The 19,672-nt window shown below is 37.0% G+C and overlaps 1 protein-coding gene and 1 pseudogene across 1 annotated transcript; one reads left to right on the top strand and one right to left on the bottom strand.

The window, feature by feature from the left end:
- The first annotated feature begins 377 nt into the window (after nt 1-377).
- On the top strand, nt 378-6,407 carry LOC120202219 (myb-binding protein 1A-like protein). Its single transcript, XM_039202676.1, is given in 11 exon segments — nt 378-450; nt 650-1,259; nt 1,616-1,741; nt 1,818-1,893; nt 1,896-2,014; nt 2,376-2,600; nt 2,686-3,810; nt 4,149-4,436; nt 4,686-4,841; nt 4,844-5,114; nt 5,305-6,407. Coding segments are annotated over 10 exon segments (3,828 nt in total). The 5' UTR covers nt 378-450; nt 650-674; the 3' UTR covers nt 6,162-6,407.
- Nucleotides 6,408-6,979: 572 nt separating this feature from the next.
- LOC120202220 lies at nt 6,980-9,263 on the bottom strand (annotated as a pseudogene).
- Between the last annotated feature and the right edge of the window lie 10,409 nt (nt 9,264-19,672).

The raw sequence follows: 19,672 nt of genomic DNA, 5'->3' as shown, positions 1-19,672 counted from the left end.
GTTTTCAATGATATTTAAATGAACTTTGGGAGAACAAGATGGAATTGGGAGAAGAAAACATATAAAAAGGACAAATTAGAACATTGTCCCTAAATTACTTTAAATTTATAAAATAATCTTTAATTAGTATTTATATAAAATTCAGGGTAAAAATAAAAATTAAACCCTTTTATTATTAATGTTCTAGTGACTACATCTTAATTAAAAAAATAAAAATAACCACATCTTAATTAAAAAAAAACAAAAGTAGCCACAAATTAACTAGTTTAAAATGAGTGACCATACGATTTAAAAAAATAAAACAAAAATGACCAACTGTGTAGTTAACCCATTAAAAAACCCTAAAAGAGGCCCCAATCGTTAACAGCTCTCTGTGCCTCTCTTTCTCTAAAACCTTGTAAGCTCTTAAGGCTCAACCTTTCTTTGACAAGCAGCTTTAAAAGCTGATCGGTGACCATTCTTTCTTTTTATTTGTGTGTATAGATTTGTTAACATTTTTCCTAGAAGTTTTAGAGTATTGAAACTTAATGGTTTTATCGTTAAATTTTTTTATGTTTGATTATTTTTTTGATTGTATCTTTGATTATTTTTTTATGTTTTGATTCGTTGTTGCTGGGAAATTGATTTCGATGCATGGTTATTGTTGCAGACGGTTTTCAGATTTTGTATTCTTAATGGGTAGCAAGAAAAGAAGTACTGAATCTGAGGTGGAAGTTCTTGGGGGTCAAACTGATTTAGCTATGGATGATGCCGTTTCCGTGCCTTCCGGTAAGAAAATTAAGATGGGTAACAAAAAAGATGCCGAGATGGGGGATGGGGTTGCTTCATCTTCTTCTGTAGCTGATTCCATTAAACCAATGGAGAGGAAAAAGAAGAGGAAACAAATAGATAAGGAGAGGCGGCGTTCTATTTTAGAAACTGACGAACCTCAGCCGAAACAACTGATTGTTGTATCGAAAGGAAATGATGCCCCGGAACCTGTGGCCTCTTCATCTTCTAGTAGTTTGCCTGAGTTTCATATCAGTGTTTTTAAGGACTTGGCGTCGGCAGATTCCTCGGTGAGAGAAGCAGCGGTGGAAACAATGGTGACTGAGTTGCAGGAGGTTCAGAAGGCATATGATAGGCTGCTCGAGAATAAGGACTTGCTTGAGGGTGGTTTGAAACTGGAAGCTCAAAAGGATGATGGTTTGGATAACTGTGCCTCGTCTTTGCAATATGCTGTGCGGAGATTGATACGCGGTGTTTCTTCCTCAAGAGAGGTTTGATATGCCATCTTTTTTCTTTGTCTTGCATGAATTCATGTAGCTGCTTCTTGAGGTTTTAGAACTTTGCTTTTCACTGTGGAAGTCATAGCTTTCTTATTTTTTTCAATATGCATTTTGATGCTTCGTTTGACCCTTGTATGAAAAATAAAGTTGTTGGAAACTTCTTTACCTAGGACACTTGCAGCAATCAACTTCAATATGCTATCCATATGTTTCTAGGTTATCTTTTGAATCTAGTTTGACATCTGGCGCCTGAAGTGTACTTGTGATCTTGCAGAATATACTCGACCATCCACAAAATAACTTAAATTGGCTTGTTGCTGATATATGTTTTTCAACTTGTTTTGCAGTGTGTTAGACAAGGTTTTGCATTGGGTTTGACTACCTTGGTGGCCACAATTCCTAGCATCAAACTGGACTCCTTGTTGAAACTTATAGTTAATTTGTTGGAGGTCTCATCATCGATGAAGGGTCAGGTAGGCTTGCGTTTCCCCATGAATTTCAGGTTTCCATCTACTCAGTAACATTCAATAACTAACTTCTATTCTGTAGGAAGTAAGGGACTGCCTTCTGGGTCGCTTATTTGCATATGGTGCTATTTCCCGATCTGACAGACTCACTAAAGAGTGGTTTATAATAAAGATATTCATATCATCAAAGAATTTATGAGTGCTCTTATCTCTCTTGCTTCCAAAAAACGATATTTGCTGGAGGCTTCAGTTTCCGTCATTTTAGAAATTGTTGAAAAGGTATTTTCTGATAAAGTGAGGATTTTTTCTTCAGTGTTCCTACTTATTTCGTTTTATTTTTATTTTTATGTCAACATTAATACTATGTGGTGGTTGATTCGACGGTGTGACAAGTGCTTGTAATGCCCTTGCTTTTTTTTATTCTTTTACTAGTTCATTTATTTTATCTTTATAACTTCAAATAACTGTATACATATGTTGGTTAGCAATCATTATGCTGGCAGTACCAAGTATTCTCATTTGTATATATGTCTTGTCAAAGTTCATGTCAGTTTGATACAGCTAAAATTGCAATTTATGAATGTGTTTAATGTGTTAGGTAGATGCTTCAATCTTTATGTAACACTTCTATATGTGGCAGCTACCTGCTGAAGCATTGTGGGGTCATATTCTTGAAGCTCCTGGAGTTCCTCAGTGGTTTGAAGAAGCTGTTGATGTAGGAAATCCTGATGCTTTGCTGTTGGCTTTAAAAATTAATGAAAAAACATCCATTGACAGCAAATTCAGCAAACTTCTGCCAAATCCATTCAGCCCAAGCACACTTTTCTCTTCTGATTATTTATCCTCTATCAGTAATTGCTTGAAGGTAGTTTTTATGCATCTATAAACTGATATTGAGAAAAATTAATTTTAAATATGTTCTAAAATTTTTTTGGTCTGTAATATTGCAGGAATCCACATTTTGTCAACCACGGGTCCATAGTTTGTGGCCTGTTCTGGTAAATATACTCCTACCTGATACTGTTCTGCAGGCTGAAGATGCAGCGTCTGCTTCTAATTCCTTAAAAAAGCACAAAAAGGGTCGCAAGTCTAGCTCTTCTGAAGAAGAAATTGTAAATAACGTCCAGTCTTTCTGTGATGTTGTTATTGGAAGGTCCCTCCTCCTGTCATCTCATGATCGTAAACACTTGGCGTTTGATATTCTGCTTCTTCTCCTGCCTAGGTTGCCATCTTCTTTTATATCGATTGTTGTGTCCTCCAAAGTTGTTCAGTGCTTGATGGATATACTTTCCACAAAAGATTCCTGGCTGTATAAAGTTGCACTGCATTTTCTTAAAGAATTATTAGAGTGGGTTAGAAATGATGATGTCAGACGAGTGGCTATTATTGTTGCCTTTCAGAAGCACAGCAGTGGAAAATTTGATTGCATTACAAAGACAAAAACGGTCAAAGATTTGATGGCAGAGTTCAAAACAGAGACTGGTTGCATGCTGTTTGTTCAGAACTTAGTTAACTTGTTTTTGGATGAAGGTCATGCTTCTGAGGAACCTTCAGATCAGAGTCAGACAACCGATGAGAATTCAGAGATGGGCTCAATTGAGGAAAAGGATTCTGTTGGAATTTTGGGGAATGCTGATTTTTTGAAAGGCTGGGTCATAGAATCACTTCCTAATGTTCTGAAGCAATTAAAGTTGGACCCCGAAGCAAAATTCCGAGTGCAGAGGGAAATATTGAAGTTTCTATCTGTTCAAGGTCTATTCTCTGCATCTCTTGGTAATGAAGTTACCTCATTTGAATTACAGGAGAAATTTAGATGGCCTAAAGCAACCACCTCAACTGCTCTTTGCAAAATGTGCATAGAACAACTTCAACAACTGCTGGCAAGTGCTCTAAAGGTTGAAGAGCCACGATCTTTGGCTAAAGCACTTGAGCCAAATGATCTTGGTTCCTACTTCATGCGGTTCTTTAGCACATTACGCAATATTCCTTCAGTTTCTTTATTTCGAACTTTGAGTGATGAGGACAAACAGTCCGTCACGAAATTGCTGGAAATGGAGAGTAAACTTTATAAAGAGGTAAGCTTGATCTCATCCTTTACTATCAATAATAAATGCTTTTGATGTGTTCCTGATTTTGAGGTTATTTTCTTTAATAAATCGAAGTTTTCAAACAATTTGTATTATACCTTTCTTCTTGTGATGGCTTGCAATGGTTAGGTTAAGTGGTCTTACTCCCTTTTAAATATTTTTAGCACTCGGGTAGTGATGTGAGGACACTGGCTTATCCTTTGTGAAACAATAGGAATGCTTATTTAGCTGTTAATCTTGTGTGTTTATGAATTTGTAACTTTAGTTGTGAACTTATTTTCTATTTACTCTTGCAAATATATTTCTAAATGCTTAAATAATGACAGGAAAGGAACTGCAGGCTCGGCAATGATGCAAATAAATTGCATGCATTGAGGTACTTGCTCATCCTATTGCTACTTCAAGTGCTCCTCCAACCTGGGGAATTCTGCGATGCAGCCTCTGAGCTTATCATATGTTGTAAGAAAGCTTTTGCAGCTTCTGATGATCCTGATTCATCTGGAGAAGATGAATCGAATGGTGATGCTGCACCAGAATTGATGGATGTTCTGGTGGATACTTTACTTTCCTTGCTGCCACGGTCATCAGCCCCAATGCGTTCTGCTACTGAGCAGGTATGCAACAATGACTTGAGTAGTCATTTTTATGTGATGTCAAAGATCAGCCATGCACCTTTATTTGGTTTTGCAATTCCTTAATTTTTTTTATTTCACCCTTCTTTAATGTTTATTGCGGTCACTTACCGATTCTATTCGTAATATTCTTTATTTTATTAGAGCAACTTGGAGTTGTTTTCCATATTTCTTACTATAGGTGTTTTGATACAGATCGCTTATATCTTTTTTGGCATGTTTTATTTTTAGGTTTTCAGATATTTCTGTGGTGATGTTACTGATAACGGACTGCTTAGGATGTTGCGGATAATTAAGAAAGACCTAAAACCTGCTAGACATCAGGAAGCAGGCAGTGAAGATGACGACGACCTTCTTGGTATTGAAGAAGATGAAAATATAGATGAGCTGAGACTGGTGAAAGAGCTGACAGTGACGAACAATCAGAAGATTCTGAGGCAGTAGTTGGTGGTGAGGGGGATGATAAAGATCTTCCTGAAGAGTCTGACGAGTCTGATGGAGGAATGGATGATGATGCTATGTTCCGCATGGATACTTACCTTGCTCAGATCTTTAAAGAAAAAAAGAATCAGGCTGGTAGTGAAACTGCTGAGTCCCAACTTGTCCTGTTCAAACTCCGAGTTCTTTCACTTCTGGAAATTTACTTGCATGAAAATCGAGGCAAGTGTAACCACTTTACCTTTTGTGAACTATAAGATTCCACCTATCTATCATGACTATTTGCTTCCAAGTTCATAATGTGTCATCTTGTATTCATTGTCTATTTGTTAGTATTGTGTGAGCTTAGAAATGATGATTTTTGTGATCTGAACTTCATTGGAAAAGTGTATTTATGATCTTTACAATTCAGGTAAGCCCCAGGTCCTGACGGTGTACTCGCACTTGGCTCAGGCATTTGTTAATCCACATACAACAGAAGGCAGTGAACAACTTGGACAGCGTATGTGGGGAATTATTCAAAGGAAGGTATTCAAAGAAAAGAAATTACCCAGGGATGAATCTTTGCCGCTGTCTACTCTTGAATCTCTATTGGAGAAAAACTTGAAGTTGGCATCAAAGCCATTCAAGAGAAAGAAATCCGCAAGCACCCTATCGAAGAAGAAGCTGACAGCCTCTTTGAACAGATACAAAATGGTTGTTTCGCTTGCTCAGAATTCAACGTACTGGATATTGAAGATCATTGAAGCCAGAAATTTCTCAGATTCCGAGTTGCAGGGGGTTTTCGGTCTCTTACAGACTATTCTAGAGGGATACTTTGACAGTAAAAAGTCTCAAATAAAATCTGGATTTTTGAAAGAAATATTTAAAAGGAACCCTAGGATTGGTCATCAACTCGTTGACTTCCTGTTAGAAAACTGTGGCAATGCGAAAACAGACTTTAGACGGGTCGAGGCTCTTGATTTGGTGATTGAAGTGTTGAAGTCACAGGCTCCCATGAATTCTAACGAAAGCAACCGGGGGGCAGCAAAGAAATTTTTGAAAAGCCATCTGCAAAGTATTGGTGTACTTATAGAGACCTTGGTGAAAAAAATGCCTGAAAAGAAGTCCAGAAAAACTGAAGTCCATAAATGCTGTGATAAGATGTTCCAGATGATAACATCACTAGACCTAAGCAAGGCTTTCTTGAAATGTTTGGGACCTGACGCCCTTTCTGCTTGCGAGTCTCAACTCGGTCCTGTATTTCTAAAGATGAAGAATCCTAAATGAGAGCCGGCTATCAGATAACCAATATTTAAGGAAACCTGAACTTGGCTATGCCTTTGGTATGGTGCTGCTTCACACATTGTCACGTATGGCTTGAAAAGGATATCTTCTGATTGTTGTTGAAGTCTTTCCATAGGTGAGATTAAAAAATTGTCTATTAGTTTTTGGTTCCTTTTTGCTTTATTATACAAGTGATCACAGTGGGTGCTAATGTGTTGACATCAAGGCTTAATTTTACCCAAGTAACTATTGAGGGATTTTGTTTAGCATTCCTTTTATATATATATTATCTAAGCTCTGATTTATCTATATTTCTTTATATCAAAAGATTATAGTGAACTACGTAGGTTTTCCGGAATTTGGGTGATGAAAAGGTGTTTTCTGTCGGCATTTTCAATGCTTTGTAAGTCGACGAAATGGTAATAATATCCTGGTCTCCATGCGTGTAACAGAGGAAACTTGCTTTTATGTACAACGAGGGTGACCGGCCATTGTAAACAAAGATTGTTAAATTTTTTTAATCAATATTACTATTTTAATTTACAGTTATGGTTTTTCTATCAGCTTTTATCTTTTGAGTTGGCAGTTGCCGTCTCTCATCAAAATTTGTTTAGATTCGTCCATCGTTTTTAGCTCAAAATTGATTCAATTGGTAACTTTGCCTCTATTGATGATAGTGAAAATAAAGTATTCTGTGTCTTTTTTTAAAGGGTTAATGCCAATACAAAAAGTATTTTCCCCTACCTACCTTACCTATCTCTCTCTTTTCACAGCAATTTCCACTAAATTCCCCCCGTCAACCTTCATCAATTTCTTTCCTCCAACCATTATTATATTGCACACAACATTTAAAAGAACCCCACCACCAACCTGTACAACCTTCAGCATTTAAGACTGCTGGAAATCCACATCTGATTTCTCAGTTTGTTAGCAAATGTTAGCAAAGTATAACCTCATCTACACCCCCAACCTACTCCTCCATAATTGCCCCCCAAAATCGAATAGCCTTTTTTAAGAATCCGAATCACTTCCCGAAGAACTCCCAGAATCCGAATCTGCATAAACAACATTACAATATCAGAATTTCTTTCCTTTTTCCTTCACCCAGGAACAAATATTCTAAAAATTCTGGACCGGACATATACCGCTTGAAGATGACGAATCACTGCTCGAACTGCTGGAGCTGCTCGAACTGCCACTAGCTCGATCATTGTCCTTCTCAATCTCCACAGTTGGAAAGCTGCTCATTGGCATTTCATCACCAATATCTACATCTTCCTCCCCAGCATCACCTTTCTTCGGCTTCTCCATCTCCACTGGAACCTCTATCCTCTCTGTGGTTGCCTCTTCCTACATTTTCCCATCAGAAAAACCATAAATTCATGGAAATCATACAATAAAGTAGAAATTATTAGTACCCATCAAGCAATCACAATGTTCTTACCCGATGACAGTCATTTGATACCGCATTGTTCGCCATCAATGCTTGCCGCTTTATCTTGCTGACCATCTTCTGTAATTGGTAACAAACCGATCTAACTCCCACAGCGTCTCAGTATCCATTGCTTCAATATCAAGTTCAATCTCATCCCCATCCTGAGTCAAATGCCCATTCCTTTTCCTTATAATCTGAACCACATTATCCATCTTCTCCTGCGGCAAGCTCTGCAATCCCAACCCCAACTTTTGCTTCTCCTCCATACTCATTTCCCTCTTGTTTGGATCCTTGGCCTTTGGCTTCGGCTGCTTCAATGGTTTCATCGGCGGTGGCCTTACTGGTGAAGCAACCCTGGCCGGTGCCTGCAAATGCATCTGTGGTGGTGGATTTGGGTTTGAAATAAAGCCAGAAACCCCACCAATTCTATCAGATCTTGCAACAAAACTAGCCGCACCTTCCCTATCGACTATTCTCCTCTCAGCCTCCATTTCCCTATCTTTCTTCAACCTGTCGGCTTCACCGTGATCCCAAGAACTCGCCTGCAACTCTTCCTCATCATAACCCCTTTCGTGTGGCTCATCTTGCTGCTCCAATTTCAAGCTTAGCGGCCGGAACAGCTCCTCGAACTTCACAAGCAATTGCTCAGCTAACATGTAAACCTCGTGGCCCTTAGGGTTATACAACATGGCGTTATTGAAAGTGAGCCTTACATCCGCCGCAAACTCTGAGGGAGACCCATAAAAATTCTTTGCCATCCTTGATTTCACCGTGCCCAGATCCATCGGTTTCTTGATTATATCATAATAATCATGAAGACCCATTCCAACCACATCGACCTGCGAATTGAAGATGTACCCGTGCTTATTCTTCATCAATTTGTTCAATATTTGGGAACAATTTTTCATTAAATGAGCCGTTAATGCTTTTCCGTTCTCTTGAGAGTTGAATCTCCTCAATTTGCTGAAATTTGATGAGAAAGGCCGTTTGCTCCCAGAAATGTTCTTCTTGGGTAATGCTTTCTCGTTGGAGCTGGATCTAACGTTAAAATCATTCGACTCAATTCGATTCCTCAATTCCCGAATCTGCTCCAACTCGGCAACCAACTGATTTTTCAGATCAATCAACTCCTTCCTCGAATAAGAGCTGATGCGGAAGTTAACGAAAGCGCCGGAGTAGAAATCATTTCGCTTCCGATTAATTGATGATGCGTCGTCAGAAGCTGCAGACTGGGTAACGGCAGGAGAGACATCAACTACGAGTCCAGCAACGTCATCTGGTGGGGCCAAATGATTATGGAATCGACGCTTCTTGTTGAATTTAGGGTTAGGGTTTGTTTTTGTTCCTGTGAAGGGAACCTTGCCCATGAATTTCGTGACACCGCCTTTAGGCTGCGATGGCCTATTAGAATCGCTCCGATTCGCTAACACGGCGGATGCCATTAAATTATCGGGAGCATGTAGAGTTCCGTCAAGAGATTCCGGATTCGGATCGACAGAATAAAACCATGAAACGAATAGCGTTACAAACACGCGCCACTTGAATAACTACCACGCGCAGACTTAAACAGTGTAGCCATGAATTTAAAACGACAAATCCTGGACAATATTTTCTTCTGGAGAAAGAAAAATTTTTAAACGTGAAGAGTTGGTTTGGGATCTAACCCTTTGTTGAGCGAGGAACGAGAGAAGGCTAGGTTCTGTTCTTAAAGGCGATGAGATCTGCCCGGTTACTTTTCGGGCAATATAATAACCGTTGGATATAATCCTTTTATTGAACGAAGGGTTTTTTGAGGTTTGAAAGGTGACCAGAAGGATGCCCGGATGATCTGGCGTGAACGGTGGAGATGAGGAAGTTGGGTACACGTGGAAGGCGAGAGACATTGGATCGGGATCGTGGATTTGGGTTTAGGTTTGGGGTGAATTTGGCGTGAATTTAGGTTTTATTGGGCCCCACCACCGGGTGATGACGTGGACGGAAAGCCAACTTGGTGGACCGGGTTTAGCCGGAAGTCACACGGCATGTGTGTTCCCAATGCGTGAAGCATAAAGGGTAAAAAAATGAATTAATATCGTAAATGTTAATTAATTAATCGATAGATTAATTACGAATGAGGAAGGCAGTCAACCTCAGTTCCCTAAAGTTGCCCTTTCTCCAAGATTATTATTTGGGTTTTATATTGATCATTCAACTTTATATTATTTTTGTTAGGTCCTTAAAATATTAATAATTTGGAAGTTAGATTTGTATCAATTCTGCTTTAATCAAAATTTTGATGCCCAAGAAAAACAGTAGATCTATCGGAAGTGATTACTAAAAGTTATTTTCGAACTTGAAAGTAAAAACATGATTATAAAAAACTTAAGATGCAGTTATAGAAAGAGGTGTTATCTCCAAGAAATATGTAACTTTTATTTCTCTCGTTCTTAGTCATCAAAATTTATGATAAGAAAAAATATATCTTAGAAGATTAAGAACCTTACAAATAATATCTACTAATAAATTCAAGTACACTTTCACGTCTGTTACTCTATTTTCGATGACTTAATACAATAAATCTTGATTTTAATTTTTATATCATTTATATATTTGGTTTAATGAGTGACATTAATATAAGGTAATATATATTCTAAGGATTCGAAATCATTTGATATTGAATACTCAAACACTTCTCTAGACGCTGGCGTTCAACCCAAAACTTATAGAAATAACAATTATCCTTTTAATCACTGAATTAATTTGGTTCGTGTAAATATAATTTTTTTTAATTACGGAAATATGAAACTTATGGAATTTTATTGAATAGTTTCATTGCTTATGTCTAACATATATATTGAGTTTTCAATTGTTAGATTTTAGTATTTAGAATCAATCTTATATTTTGTATGATTTTATATAAGGAAAACTACAATGATAGTCATCCCATACATCACAACCATCGAAAAATTAGTTAGTAACCGTACTTTGAATTGGGAAAATATATAATTGCTTTTAAATTGTGTTATTATTTTTCTTCAATAGTTACATATAATAATTCAAGTATATAGATTCATTGAATGCGAACACTGATGGAAAAAATATATTGTTTTTCATTGAGTATTTTTTTAAATTTTGATATAACATTAAATTGTAAAATTATTTTTGGACTTAATCGAATTTATCAAAAAATTATTAAAAATAATTCAAATTCCAAATTAACTTGAAAAATATGATTTAAATGTTTTTCAACTTAGTCAAACCTTTTCAAAAATTTAATCGATCGTTTTCGCACTTTAAAATCGAGTTTTCGAGCATTTTTAGCTCAACGGATCGATCCCTTTGACCAAATGATCAATCATGTTAAAAAAGATCGATTCCTGGATTCCAAAAACTTTTGGATCGATCCCTTCAACAAAAGGATCGATCCCTCGATGAAAATGATCGATCCCTTCCCTTAAATGATCGATCCATTTCTTACAATAGACAAATTATTTGAAAAATGATCGATCTTTTTCACCAAAGATTCGATCTCTTATGCATTAAATGTTGTTTTTGGTTATAAGTAACGACTATAATAATCCCCCATAGCTCCAAACAGCTAGAAATAATGGATAATGCATAAATTAAAGATCAAAACTTCCAAAGTCAACAAGAATCATATTGAACCAACCTACCAACATCAAAGTTTTGTTTTTTTGCTTTATTTGTCAAATTCTTTGTTGTAAACACTCTTGTGAGCTAACTTGAAAAATATGTTTTAAATGTTTTCCAACTTAGTTGAACCTTTTTAAAAACTTACTTGATTGTTTTCGTTCTTTAAAATTGAGTTTCCAAGCATTTTTTATATGATCTCGATTATTTGTTTCGAGTCATATATGAAAATGCCCGATCGTGATTCTAGTAAGAAACCCCGTAATGATAGCTTAAACTCTGAAATTGTATAAATATAAATATAAGAAGGAAAATGATATGAAATAATAATTGAAATGATGGAATGAAAAGAATGAGGAAGTTGTTTGAAGGTGATGGAAGAGTGATGGTTGTTGTGGTTTAATGATAATGAAAATAGATGGTGAAGTATGAATGTTGTTGTCGTGGTAAGTGTTGTAAGGTTAAAGTGGATTGTAACCCGTTAGCTATTTGGAGCTAAGAACCAACAATATAAAAGATGGAATCGAAATGGTAGGATATGGAACGTGACCCACTAGTTATAGATGAGCTAGGAACCAACGCTATAACAAAAAGAAATGGATGAAGACTACAAGACTATCTTGAAGCCGATAAAGTTCTACAAGAGAACAAGAATGAAAGCAACCTCTCAAAGATGTTTTATATATTCAAAAATGTGTCCACAAATGATCCCAAAGGTGCCTATTTATAGTATTTCTAAGAAGCATATGAAAAGACTCAAAAGATGAAAACATTCTCATCAATTTAGCAATAAAATGCACTTGAATGCTTTGTCTTCTTATCTTCAAAGTTGGATGAATATTCTAGATCATTTTGGGATGAATCTAGACAATTTGAAGCTGAATTTGGCATTAATTTCGTCCAAGGGGAGGAAGACTCTTGCTATTCCATGCTGAAAATTATCTTGATAAATGAATTAAATCACCCTTCATTGCATGCTCCCTTGAAGAATATGAACAGCCCTTGAACTTAGATGATAATAATCAGCTTTGAATGCCTTTAATAGGTGAATTAAGAGTCCTTCAATGGGTTGTCACTTGGCTGAAGTTGAAAAGACTCTCCCTTGTCTCAAACTCATCCAAATCATCCATGCATAAAATTCCCGTAACAATTCCAGCCTGCACTGTCTTCAATAAATCGATCATATCTCAAGCTTTCGATATCGGATTAAGGTGATTCAAAAGGCGTTGGAAAGCTAAGAGATATATGAATAATTTAAAATTGATTTCTAGAACCAAACACATCTGTATCGCATCCAGAATTGGAAGACATTCTGACTAACATTCTTGCATATGATGAAACCATTCAACTTCTCTCATACACCTAGATACAAAGGTGAACTTTATTCAATATTTAATTGAAAACATGCATGAAACAATTAAGATTTAATCTAATAAATGAACTAATTTGACGAATGAACTAGATGATTTAAATGCAATACATGCTTGAATGAACAACGCACTTATTAAATGCAATGAATGTTATGCAAACTTTAACTTCTCATGCAAATTCTTGCATAAGCAAAGTAAAGTGTTCCTCCCTTATTATTCCTTCTTCATCACGTTCCAAACATGATGTGAACATACTCTCCATGGCTACTTGAAACTCCTTAGCCCTTGCTCGTGTGATGGGGCCACTTGGGTACTTCTCCGAGTCTTTGCTATTGGCCATCATATCAGTCCCTCCCTCTTTAAGGCGTTTTGTCCCCAAATCGTCACCTATATCATAAGGAGACAAGTCAGCAACATTGAAGGTTGCACTGACATTAAACTCACCTGGAAGATCTAATTGATAGGCGTTGTCATTGATCTTCTTGACTATTTGGAATGGTCCATCTCCCCGAGGCATTAATTTGGACTTTCGTTGTGCCGGAAAGCTTTCTTTCCTCATGTGCAGCCACACCCAATCCCCTGGCTCAAAAGTAATTCGCTTATGACCCTTATTTACTTACTACTCGTATTGCTTAGTTCGCTTTTCAATGTTTTCCCTTACTTGTTGATAAAGCTTCTTAACAAACTCAGCTTTGTTAAGTCTATCTTTATTCACAATTTGATCAGCAGGTAATGGTAACAAGTCTATCGATATTAATGGATTGAACTCATACACCACTTCGAAAGGTGTATGCCCCGTAGTAGTATGGATTGAACGGTTGTATGCAAACTCCACATGTGGTAAACTCTCTTCCCATGTTCTCAAATTCTTCCGAATGATAGATCGAAGTAACATGGAAAGTACTCAATTCACCACTTCAGTTTGACCATCGTTTGAGGGTGGCAAGTAGTGGAGAATAGTAGCTTAGTACCAATCTTACTCTATAGGGCTCTCCAAAAGTGGCTTAAGAACTTCACATCCCGATCAAACACAATAGTTCTTGGTATACCATGTAGCCTTAAAATTTCCCTGAAAAACAAAGTAGCAATATGTGAGGCATCATTAGTTTTGTCACAGGGAATGAAATGAGCCATTTTGGAAAATCTATCAACAACTACAAAGATGGAGTCTTTTTGTTCTTTGTGCGTGGAAGCCCTAGCATAAAATCCCTTGAAATATCCATCCATGGTGCTTCTGGTATGGGTAGTGGTGTGTAAAGTCCATGTGGCATGACTTTAGATTTGGCCTTCTTGCAAGTAATGCAACGCTCACATAACCTTTCTACATCTCGTTTCATTTTGGGCCAATATAGATGTTCTTGAAGTATAGCCAAAGTCTTTGCTATCCTAAAATGTCCCATTAATCCTCCTCCATGGGCTTCCTTAGTGAGCAATTCTCGCATGGAACCTCGAGGGACGCATAGCCTCCTTCCTTGAATAAAAAACCATCATGCTTAAAGTATTTATCAATCGTCCTTTCTCACAAGCTTTGTAAATTTCCCCAAAATCAGAGTCATAAACATATAAGTCTTTAATAAAAGTAAAACCCAACAACTTAGATTCCAAAGTGTTTAAAAGAACATACATTCGGGACAATGCATCGGCAACTATATTTTCCTTACCTTTCTTGTACTTGATAACATATGGAAAAGTTTCAAGAAACTCTAGCCATTTGGCATGCCTTTTGTTGAGTTTATGCTGCCCCCAAATATGTTTCAACGCCTCATGATCGGTGTGAATGATGAACTCCTTAGGCCAAAGGTAGTGTTGCCATGTTTCCATTGCCCTCACAAGAGCATACATCTCTTTGTCGTAGGTAGGATAATTAAGCGTAGCTCCACTTAATTTCTCACTAAAATAGGCTATATGGCGTCCACCTTGAGACAAGACTGCTCCAATTCCTACACCTGATGCATCACATTCAATTTCAAAAGTTAAATTAAAATCAGGTAGAGCAAGTAAAGGGGCATGTATTAAATAATATTTAATTCTATTAAAGGACTTCTCTTGATCTTCCCCCAAAAGAATTTAGAATTCTTCTTAATAACACTTGTTAGTGGGGCGGCTATGGTGCTGAAGTTTGGGACGAATCTCTGACAAAAACTTGCAAGTCCATGGGAGCTTCTAACTTGAGAAATGCTTATAGGTCGTGGCCACTCTTCAATGGCTTTAACCTTCTCTTTGTCAACCTCCAAACCTTCAGAACTCACAACAAAACCTAGGAAAACAACCCTGTCATAACAAATGTACATTTTTGTAAATTAGCAAACATTTTTTCCTTCCTTAAAGCAAGTAAAACTGACCTCAAATGTTGAATATATTCTTCCATGGTTTTACTATATATTAGAATGTCGTCAAAATAAACCACATAAAACTTACCCAATAATGGCCTAAGAACATGATTCATTAACCTCATAAATGTGCTTGGTGCATTAGTTAAGCCAAAAGGCATAACTAACCACTCATAAAGACCTTGCTTCATTTTGAATGTTGTTTTCCACTCATCACCTTCTCGTATTAGTATTTGGTGGTAACCACTCTTAATATCAATCTTGGAAAAGAGGTTAGAACCGCTAAGCTCATCTAACATGTCATCTAAACGAGGAATAGGGTGATGATACTTTACCATAATTTTGTTTACCGTTCGACAATCCACACACATGCGCCAAGTTCCATCATTCTTTGGCACAAGTAGAACCGGCACGACACATGGGCTAAGGCTTTTCCTCATGTAGCCTTTTTCCATCAACTCAGATACTTGATCAAATTTTGTCTGCTTTTGTTGTGTCTTCATTTTGATGACAGCACCAGGAACAAAGTCTATTTGATGTTCTATGCCAGGAATAGGTGGCAACCCACTTGGTATTTCTTCGGAAATAGGTCATCAAACTCCTGCAATAAAGACACAACAAAAGCAGACAAATTTTGATCAAGGTAGTTAGTGTTCAAAAAAATTTGATTCCTTTGCCGTCATTAAACACTTTTTCAACTCTCTCTCTTTAGAAAGAATGATAATTTTCCTTTCCTCATTTTGATCACACTCTTTTGCTTTAACCTCCATTTTGGTTTCTCTCTCTTTGGCTTTTTCAAATTTTCCTCTCAATTGAATTTGGTCTCATGTATTTGCTTTAGAAAAAGTGGAGCTAAAGTGATCTTCCTTGCCTCATGGGTGAATGTATACCGGTTGGTATAACCGTCATGGATCACTCGCCTATCAAATTGCCAAGGCCTTCCAAGTAGTAAATGGCTTGTGTGCATTGGTACGACATCACATAACACCTTATCTTTGTACTTCCCTATGGAGAAAGCAATTCGAACTTGCTTGGTCACCTTGAGTTCTCCTCCATAGTTGAGCCATTGCAGTTTATAAGGTTATAGATGCTTTGTTGTTGCCAAGCCAAGTGTATCTTCCATTAAGGTACTAGCAACATTAGTGCAACTACCTCCATCAATAATAACAAAGCATACATTTCCTCCAACGTGGCAGCGAGTATGGAAGATATTTTCACGTTGTTAATCTCCTCCATTGGATTGCACGTTTAGGCTCTTTTTGACAACAATGAGCTCTCATTCCACGGCATGCTCTAATTCTTCCATATCAATGGTAGCATCTTCATTCTTATCCTCTTTTGTTCCGATTTAACTTTTCCATTATCTCAAAGAAGCATGGTGTTGCGATTTGGACATTGGCTTGCAATGTGTCCACGCCCCAAACACTTAAAACATTATATGTCACGAGAACGATTTGAAGTGGCGACAGTCTTACCCTTGCTGGTTTCGGCAATGGGCTTACTTCCTTTGGGCGGTCCTCCTCTTTCGTAGGATGACAATGGAGGAGTCTTCTTGTATGAACTTTGCCCCTATTTTGAAGTTACACTCCCATAAGATAGTGTGGCACCATTCCTTTTGAGTTGTTTTTCCACCTTTATGGCCATATGCACCATGTCTTCCATCTCCACATAATGTTGTAACTCAACCACGTTCGCAATGTCTGGATTAAGTCCCGCTAGGAATCTTGCCATTGTGTCTTCTCGATCCTCATCGATGTTGGCTCAAATCATGGCCACCTCCATCTCTTTGTGATAATCTTCAACACTCCGGTTACCTTGTGAAAGGTTTTGAAGACGGTTGAATAACTCCCGATGGTAGTGGGTTGGAATGAATCGTCTTCGCATCACTTCTTTCATTTCATCCCATGTAGTGATAGGATGTTCTCCATTGTATCTCAAACTTGATGTCAATTGATCCCACCATATTAGTGCATAATCCATAAACTCAAGGGCAGCGAGTTTTACCTTTTTGAGTTCAAAATAATCATGGCACCCGAAGATATGCTCTACCTTGTTTTCCCATATTAGGTAAGCCTCGGGATCCGTCTTGCCTTTGAATAGTGGAATGGAAATCTTGATATTAACAAGATTATCATCCATTAATGGACGAAACCTTTGGGGCCTTATACCTCGATTTCCCATTCTTTGTTGTGATGCACGATCTTCTTCTGGTCTTTCCACTTCTTCATTTCCTCCTTGATTGACATCTTATTGCTCTCAAAATCCTTGAGTACACTCTTCTTCAATATGGTCAATACGTTCAAATCCTAGTCAATTCACGCACCATGGCTTGCATTTGTAGGTTTGGTTCAACGATACCTGTAACTTGAGAATTGTCTCCCGAATGATGAGACATAATTAGTAATAAAAAAATAACCTCACACAACAAAAAACCTCACCAAACACTCCAAGAAAAGTCACTCCCACTCGTGTTTCACTCAGATGGCTTTTACCCTTAATGATCATTCTTGCCTTTTACCACTCGTGCTTTGATTTCAAGTCCTTTTAGGAACTTCCTCAAGGCTTACAAGGTCTAGTGGACTTCGGCTGAAACAATTATGGTTTGGTAGTAATGATAGTGAAAGGAAATTGGCTACAAGGAAAAGAGATGGTAAGTAAAGGTAAAAATTGAATATAAAGATGAAGTAAATATTTTTTTAAAGATGAAAAGAATTACTCCTTCCCTCTTTAAACTTTTTTTATTTCTTTTTATTACTAACCCAAAAGAGAGAAAAACGCTATGCTTACTGAATAGACTAGCTCTGATGCCAAATGATATGATCTCGATTATTTTTTTTGAGTCATATATGAGAATGCCCGATCGTGATTCTAGTAAGAAACCTTGTAATGATAGCTTGAACTCTGAAATTATATAAATATAAACATAAGAAGGAAAATGATATGAAATAATAATTGAAATGATGGAATGAAAAGAATGAGGAAGTTGTTTGAAGGTGATGGAAGAGTGATGGTTGTTGTGGTTTAATGATAATGAAAATAGATGGTGAAGTATGAATGGTGTTGTCGTGGTAAATGTTGTTGTCGTGGTAAGTGTTGTAAGGTTAAAGCGGATTGTGACCCGTTAGCTATTTGGAGCTAAGAACCAACAATATAAAAGATGGAATCGAAATGGTAGGGTATGGACCGTGACCCACTAGCTATAGATGAGCTAGGAACCAACGCTATAACAAAAAGAAATGGATGAAGACTACAAGACTATCTTGAAGTCGATAAAGTTACACAAGAGAACAAGAATGAAAGCAACCTCTCAAAGATATTTTATATATTCAAAAATGTGTCCACAAATGATCCCAAAGGTGTCTATTTATAGTATTTCTAAGAAACATATGAAAAGACTCAAAAGATGAAAACATTCTCATCAATTTAGCAATAAAATGCACTTGAATGCTTTGTCTTCTTATCTTCAAAGTTGGATGAATATTCTAGATCATTTTGGGATAAATCTAGACAATTTGAAGTTGAATTTGGCCTTAATTTCGTCCAAGGGGAGGAAGACTCTTGCTATTCCACGTTGAAAATTGTCTTGATAAGTGAATTAAATCACCCTTCATTGCATGCTCCCTTAAAGAATATGAACAACCCTTGAACTTAGATGATAATAATCAGATTTGAATGCCTTTAATAGGTGAATTAAGAGTCCTTCAATGGCTTGTCAATTGGATGAAGTTGAAAAGACTCTCCCTTGTCTCAAATTCATCCAAATCATCCACGCATAAAATTCCCGTAACAATTCCAGCCTGCACTGTCTTCAATAAATCGATGATATCCCAAGCTCCCGATATCAGATTAAGATGATTCAAAAGGCGTTGGAAAGATAAGAAATAGAGGAATAATTTCAAATTGATTTCTAGAACCAAACACATCTGTATCGCATCCAGAATTGGAAGACATTCTGACTAACATTCTTGCATATGATGAAACCATTCAACTTCTCTCATGCACCTAGACACAAAGGTGAACTTTATTCAATATTTAATTGAAAACATGCATGAAACTATTAAGATTTAATCTAATAAATGAACTAATTTGATGAATGAACTAGATGATTTAAATGCAATACATGCTTGAATGAACATCACACTTATTAAATGCAATGAATGTTATGCAAACTTTAAATTCTCATGCAAATTCACGCATAAGCAAAGTAAAGTGTTCATCCCCTATTATTCCTTCTTCATCACGTTCCAAACATGATGTGAGCATACTCTCCATGGCTGCTTGAAACTCCTTAGCCCTTGCTCGTGTGATGGGGCCACTTGGGTACTTCTCCGAGTCTTTGCTATTGGCGATCATATCAATTTTTAGCTCAAAGGATCGAACCCGTAGAAAAATGATCGATCCCCTTGAAAAAGGATCTATCGCTTAGATTCTATAAACTTTTAAATCGATCCCTTATACAAAAGGATCGATACCTCAAGCAAAAGGATCTATCCCTTCAGCAAAAGGATCGATCCCTCGATAAAAATGATCGATCCATTCCCTTATAAGATCGATCCTTTTCTTGCAACGATCAAATTATTGAAAAAAGGATTGATCCCTTTCACCAAAGAATTGATCCCTTGTGCATTAAATGTTGTTTTTGGTTGTAGGTAATGAATATAATGATTCCATAAGCTCCAAAAGGCTAGAATTAATTGAGAAGGTATAAATTGAAGATCAAAGATTCCCAAAGTCAATAAGAATCATATT

Source organism: Hibiscus syriacus, unplaced genomic scaffold, assembly GCF_006381635.1.
Source record: "Hibiscus syriacus cultivar Baekdansim isolate YM2019G1 unplaced genomic scaffold, ASM638163v2 tig00008289_pilon, whole genome shotgun sequence".
Taxonomy (NCBI): Eukaryota; Viridiplantae; Streptophyta; class Magnoliopsida; order Malvales; family Malvaceae; genus Hibiscus; species Hibiscus syriacus.
Note: the sequence above shows the minus strand (reverse complement) of the source record. Positions and strands in the feature narration are given on the sequence as shown.